The sequence below is a fragment of the Primulina eburnea genome, chromosome 11, assembly GCF_022965805.1.
Source record: "Primulina eburnea isolate SZY01 chromosome 11, ASM2296580v1, whole genome shotgun sequence".
NCBI lineage: Eukaryota > Viridiplantae > Streptophyta > Magnoliopsida > Lamiales > Gesneriaceae > Primulina > Primulina eburnea.
The window spans coordinates 41036570-41043822 of record NC_133111.1 but is presented as its reverse complement, the minus strand read 5'-3'; the positions used below and the strand labels follow the sequence as shown (position 1 = coordinate 41043822).

Below are 7253 nucleotides of genomic sequence, written 5' to 3'. Positions count from 1 at the left end.
AAAACCCATCATACATCTTAATTAATTCCTCAACAATATAGTATTGTGGAAGTGAGAATATCAGCTCTAGAAGCCATATAATTTGGATCTGAAGTATCCATAATTAATATAAGAATTTAATGCACGAGTACTGAAGCATAGAATCAAGAAATTGTCAACAAACCTAATGTCAACCACAGCAATGAATGATACAATAATAGGGGTGAGCCAATTCCTTTACTTGGTCAAATTTTGCCATCCAATCGCCGACGCTTACGACAAATTAATAATAGAATCCGAGCCCATTTTGGATTTATACAATTTCAAGGTGTTTCATTTCTCTTTCCCTATGTATTTGAATGCAAATACTTGAATTTAATTATGTATCCATGCACTATATCTATATATAGCTCTCCGAAATACCTGGAAATTTTCATCAGAAATTATCGATTCTAAGATTTATCATACATACATATATTTTAACTAAGTTATGCTAGTTAGATTACCATTGTTTAATTTGAATAAGAACAATGGACTCGTCGTCTTCTTCTTCGTATGATTCTTATTCATCGAATTCTTCAGTCCAACTTAACCCTCGATATCAAGAACCAGAAAAAAAGACGGGAAAAATCCCGGTGGGTTTCCGTTCGTCGCTTCATTCGGTTCGTAAGCACCCCTCCAAGAATATCATGAAGAAACCCATTGCACCACTGCCACCAACCCCGCCAAAAATCTACAAGGTTGATCCCCTTGCCTTTAAGGATGTTGTTCAGAAGCTGACGAGTGCACAGGAGTTCCAGCCAACGCGGCTGCAAGAGGTGGCGCCACCACCTCTCAACCTCTCTCCGCCACATGCTCATCGTCTGGCCATGAGGCCATTGTATGAAGAAACTCAACGGAGATCATTTGATACTACTTATGGAGATCTTAGCCCGCTTGGGTTTAGCTTGTCACCCGCCTCCCTTGCTTGGTGTTCATCTTTTATTTTCAGCCCAACAACCATTTCTTCTGTGGATCCAAATTCAGTTCTATAATTAGGTTTCTTGATTCCTCTTTATATATATATATATATATATATATATATATATATATATATATATATATATATATATATATATATATATATATATATATATATATATATATATATATACACGCATTTGTTATAACTATTTATTTCATTGCCATGTCCAGATGCGGTGGAAATAGAAGTGATTCAAGTGCGATTGTTACTATGATGTTGGGGAATGCATTTCATGTAACTATCGAGTGTGGTTGTCTTTGAAAAAAATTCCAAAATTGACCCACCTACAAGTTGATGTATATAGATTTTTGGTTTTTCAATTTGTCAAAATCGGATTAAATGTTAAATAAACCAATTTATTATACTAAGATTTGATCTTAATTGATTAGAGGACCAAGACTATCTATATCAACTTATAACACATTTTTTGGAAGATTTGGTGATTTGATATTGTATATTTATACGTGTTTTATGATTTTGGTATTATTGTAGTTAAATTTAAGTATTAACCCAATATCTTTGTTTTTTGTGCCATTTTAATGCTTTTCCGACTTGGTATTGATGTGGTGTCGTGCGGATGGCATACGTTGTTGACGCCTGTCACATAAGTAATCCCGCAAAAAAAATTACAGATTGCCAAAACTGCAACATGTATAAAATAAGATATAAATTCTTATCATCTATGATGTCAATTTTCAGTTTTAATTTTGTATCTTTAATTTTTTTGGCAATTTCAGTCTTTTTCACCATGGATGCTCATGTTACACCGCAAACATCAGCATGTCGGCACCATATCAACTCCACATTGTCGTCATGTCAAAAACAAATGTCTAGAATTGCAACAACAAAAATAGCTGACTAAAAGTGAAATTCGGTAATAGAGAACCACAAAAAGATGAATATATAGGGCCAATTTTTTTCCCGAGATGTAAAATAGAACTTAATATACTGACGTAAACAGTAATAATATGAATCTCATAATGTTTATATTCTAACAAAAAAATTAATTTATGAGCCAAAATTAATTTAATATAATGGAAAATAAAAATTTTAAAACTATGACTTCAAAATAAATAAACTAAAACTAATAGCAACACTGCCAAAATCTCTATCCTATCATCCACAAGGCAAAAATTTGTGTGACACGGTCTCACGGGTTGTATTTGTGAGACGGATCTCTTATTTGGATCATTCATGAAAAAAGTATTATTTTTTATGCTAAAAGTATTACTTTTTATTGTGAATATGGGTAGGGTTGACCCGTTTCACAGAATAATTACAATTCAATTATTATTGTAGAGCTAAGATAAAAATAAGGATTTAATCCAATAAATTTGTCCTTTGAGCTTGTTCTACTTTAAATATTTATTAATTATTGATTTAATCCAATAAATTTCTCACAAATGCTTAAAGCTCCTTTCAAATTCAATGTTGTTCATTTATGCTATGTTGCCCTATTATTGCTTGTAAATACCCAAAATTACAAAAACACATGTTAATTTCTAAACATATAATTACTTTCAATTTACACATTAGCCTAAAATTTTAAACTTTATTAAAAAAAATTGTTGAGAAGGAAACTTTATTTAATATTAACTTTCTATATATGATTCCAAATATCTTACCTTACCCTATGACCAAAAATTGGAACATAATTTGATTTTGACTTTCAATTATTGACCATAATTTTGAAATATAATTTATTTGTCACGCATGTCACACAAGAGCTAAATCACAATAAAAATTGAAAATAAAATACATAAACGACATAATATTTAATATAAAATTTTAAAAATCTTATATTTTGCTCTTAGATAGCTAAATGTATATCCAGAAACAAGTTTAATTGTTTTTTTAGGGAAAAAATTGAAGAAAGATGGGATGATTGAAAAGGAAAAGAAGAACAAAATAAAGATGAAGAGGAGATTAAATAAAAAAAGATGTGAAGTCAAATTGAATGAAAATCGGACTTCTGACTTTTGATAGGGGGCTAGATGACATGAAAAAGAGAATTATCTTAGAATTTCGAGGGATATTAATTTTATTAGTTCATCAAATTTTGTAAGTTTTTTAATATATTTTTTTTCATTCGATAAATCATTAAATTTTATTCTAACTCCAATAAAGTAATTTCATTATAACTTTTATTCATTTTTCTAGCTGTGGCAATGGTATCTTTTAACATATTATAAGATATCCGCTATATCATTAATGTCTTTGTTATAAGATCATCAATGTTCTATATCATGTTATTCCATCCGAGGAAAAAAATTATAAAAGTAGGGAAAAAATAACTATAATTTGTTGGATCAAGACGAAATTTTTAAAAATTACAAACCAAAACTAAAATCGACCAATTTACCAGAAGAATTTTTTAAAATGTCTTGCCTATGAACAAATTAAGGCTTGTCAATTAACTTTCCATTATCAAAATTTACACCACAAGAAATCACCAAACTAAATAACTTCATCAGCAATTCGACCGAATTCAGTAGCAGGATTAGTGGCTGAGGTCTATTTCATGTCATACCAAGCCAATTACCAACTTTGTACTTTATTAAATGACAAAAGATGTTTTAAAATGACAAATAATGCGGATCGCTTATTTTTAAAAATAAATACAGTATATTGCGATTTGAGAACAAATTAAGACTTGATTCTGGTACAAAAATTGTCCTCAGAAATAAACCTTGGACTGTCCATTTTTGCATGGCAACTGCCGATCATTAACTGGTGAATGCTCACCTTTTATGGGTCTAAAGTTGCTTGAAAGCCGCTCCAGCTGTTCCCGCAGAAAGTTTCCGAGCGAAAATTGTTGTGTTCTTCCGGTATTGATTCTACTCGTTTCTGGGGATGTGGCTTCGGGGGATGATTCAGAAGATGTATTAGAAACTACAATGGAGCCCCCGATTTCTTGAGTCACCATTTCCAGGGTTTCTGCATTTACTTTTTGCCCCGATATGTCTTTCACGTAGAACGTTCCGACCGCGTTTTCACCACGAGTGCCAATCTCGGCTCTAGTTATTGATAATCCACTCTCCCGGAAAACTCGAGTGACGTCCGATAGCCATCCCTTTCTGTTTCTTACGCAAATATCCAGTCTTAATCCCTGAACAGTTATATCGAGCAAAATAATTGTTAGCATATAGAAAATGATTGAACATAGGTTCGGCTAGCACTTAAGATATGTCAGTAAACATCTAAAGAATGTACGTGGTAGAAAATGCGATATCAAAAGATTTTTTGGACGACATACATGGGAATTTCTCCTTTCTGTGGCAGCAACCAAACACTGAGTAACCCTTAGCCTCTCAGCTTCAGAATCTAAAGTACTTCCATTCTCATGTCTTATATAGTACTCCTGCAAGAACTTCAAATTTTATCCCCTGATGATTCCCTATTAAAACCAATAAGGTATAAAATCTTACACGTTTTTACCTGGAAAGCAATAGCTTCGTTGGAACTCATCGTTGCATGGAAGACTACATAGTGCAGATCTGTCAAAGTACAAAGTGTGTCGTATAACAATTTAGGCCGATCTCTGCACCTTATCGTCACGGCGGAATATCCATTTTCTTTACACTTGTCAATTTTCACATGCGTGCCTTCACATTCTTTCTTCGTCTTTCCTTCATACTGGTAGACTTGATCAACATCATCATCATCATTACCAGTACGACAACATGAACAACATTCCTCGTAGTCTCTATCAGCAGCCATCAGCTGGTGAAGCCGTCTCTCTGTGTGGGTTTGACACATAGCCGGGACAGTCAATCTCACGCTACGTCTCTCGTTATTGTAGTGATGGGCTTCGACGACATTCTCAAGTTGCGCCTGCACTTGGGCCACTCGACTAGGGTCCGTGATAGGCCCACCTTTATCGTCTACATAAATAATGCACGCTGCTCGGTTGTTGTGAGTCCATGCCATGGCTGAGGAGACGTCGCATCCTAGCTCGGCCAGCGCAGCTGACATCTCGGACATCAAACCTGGCCTATCTATCCCAGTCATCTCAAGCGCTGTTTGTCCTATCCATAGTTGCTGGGGCCTGGAAACTCTCCTACTAGCGCAGATGCCCTATAAAATCATCATTCTTTGGTTCTGCCCTATCTACTAATATTGAGCTGATGTATAGTAATCGAAAACCAACCTCATGGATGCGATCTATGACACTTTGGTCCATGATTTTCCCCCCCTTCTGGTCGGTTACGTGGAAGACTGGAAAGGCACAACATCAATGCAAACAAAAATTTATGCTTCCCTGATTCACAACCATTTAGATTTTCACAAAAGAAAACATTAATGAGTGGATCAATCTAACTTACCATCCATGAGCCAGCCACCATCAGACGAGATGTACGATTTCGAAATAACAAGATCAAGATCCGTCAAAACTTGGACGATCTCCAGCAGCATCCCGTGCTTATTAGTACTATCAACCTGTGACAATAAAGAAGGAACAGATCAACTAAATATAGCCTGGTAACCAGGTCTCAAGTTACTAGCAATACTAACCTTCACAAGAGTTAAGCCTGGAAAAGTGTCATTGTCAATACAAACCCTGAAAAGCACAAAGCCAGAACATTGTACAAACAAATCTTGTAATATCGTCCCACAAGCAAATACATTCAGAATATAATGCAAGCTACAATTATAACCTCGGTGGATGTATTCTTTCCATGAGTTCTTCGAATTCAGGATGAATGCTTGGTTTGTAAGTAATGTCCATCTTCACAATATAACTTTTTGGGCAATAAAACACTGTAGAAACTTGTCAAATTGATGAAAGTTAGAAGTGTCAAACGTTGTTCTAGCCAAATATATAGATGGAGAAACGTGATATCTTTTTCTTTTTTTTTTTGAGCTAGAGAAACCTAAAATATCGAGATAAGGATTCGATGTATTTCTTGTTTTTCACGTCTTTTTTTCCTAGAAAACAACAGCAATATCCGACTCAATCCTTGTACAATCGCATAGAATTGCGACAAGATTTCTTGAATTGAAAGGAACCCGTCCTCTGAATTTTTTCCAAAATTGACTTGGATTTACAAAATCCAAATAATAAAAGATGGTATTATCCGTAGAGAAGAAACATATAATTACGAAACATTTATACTTCTTAAAATGTAAGCAATATAGGCAGAGATTGGAAACAATATACACTAAGTTGGCCAAAAACAGTAAAATACATTTGAAGAAAAAACGATTTAGCTACTCAACATGAGAAATTTAAAAAAAATAAAAGAAAAAGAAAGAAAGAAAAATCAACGAATTAGAAAGGATTTGATTAGTATAATCTAGAAACAAACGTATTTCCACCTAAAATCCCTGTCAGAAATTTTCAGAGAAATTCATTAGAGAAACAAACCAAGAAACGACTTTAACATAAATCAATCACGAATTACCTCTGAATAAAACTAGGCTGCTCTCGTGGGTGTCACGAAACCAATACATTTATTGAACACGTGAAATTGAATCCTAAAATCCCTAAAATCAGTTCGCATGAGAAGTACCCATTCGCGTTTGTTTCGATTCGTCAATGGAAAATAGGGTGACGGGGGAATTCACAACTCGAATTTGACACGTCGTAAAACATGGAGGTAAGATGGGGAAAGAATGCGGCGGCTCGGGTGTATTATTAAGGGTGTATTCAATCAATGTAGGAAATTTAATAATTTTTAATGACTTTTCATATATTTTAAAAGTTTAGAATTAGAATTATTCCATCATACTCTATAAAAGTTTAATGTTATTCGAAAAAGACTTTGATAAATTTTAAAAGACAGTGTTATTCCACGTTGACTTTAAAAATTATATAAAACTTTTTAAATGTATTCAAATTTTCAATAGATTTTTAACAACTCTGTGAAGTTCATTAACATACAAACATAAAAACGTAAGGTATAACTATAAATTATCAAAAATTGTCTTTGATTCAACCCAAAGATTTGGATAGAATGTTAAAACTTCTAACTCACACATAAGTTCTTTCTTTCTATCTCTCCGCTCATCACTTCTCTTCTCATCTTCTCTCCTCTCATCTATATCTATTCACTTTCTTTAATTTTAAAAAGAGTGAGTCTCATGTGAGACCGTCTCACGGATCTTAATCCGTGAGACGGGTCAACCCTACCCATATTCACAATAAAAAGTAATACTCTTAGCATAAAAAGTAATACTTTTGTATGGGTGACCCAAATAAGAGATCCGTCTCACAAATATGACCCGTGAGACCGTCTCACACAAGTTT

General features: G+C 33.8%; 2 protein-coding genes across 3 annotated transcripts; one reads left to right on the top strand and one right to left on the bottom strand.

Annotated features, from left to right (window-relative positions):
• Positions 1 to 509: 509 nt before the first annotated feature.
• LOC140805633 (uncharacterized) lies at positions 510 to 1013 on the top strand. Its single transcript, XM_073161892.1, has one exon. It carries the CDS (start codon positions 510 to 512, stop codon positions 1011 to 1013), a length of 504 nt encoding a protein of 167 aa, XP_073017993.1.
• Positions 1014 to 3543: 2530 nt separating this feature from the next.
• On the bottom strand, positions 3544 to 6634 carry LOC140806139 (ACT domain-containing protein ACR1-like). 2 transcript variants are annotated; one of them, XM_073162632.1, is made up of 8 exons: positions 5878 to 6634; positions 5662 to 5764; positions 5519 to 5564; positions 5329 to 5443; positions 5154 to 5221; positions 4442 to 5080; positions 4260 to 4364; positions 3544 to 4112 (listed from the first exon to the last, which is right to left on the bottom strand). In XM_073162632.1, the coding sequence occupies exons 2-8, from the start codon at positions 5730 to 5732 to the stop codon at positions 3681 to 3683; spliced, it is 1476 nt and encodes a 491-aa protein (XP_073018733.1). In that variant the 5' UTR covers positions 5733 to 5764; positions 5878 to 6634; the 3' UTR covers positions 3544 to 3680. The 2 variants fall into 2 exon arrangements, with proteins under 2 accessions (XP_073018733.1, XP_073018732.1); XM_073162631.1 differs by having other exon boundaries at positions 6409 to 6634.
• Positions 6635 to 7253: the final 619 nt, after the last annotated feature.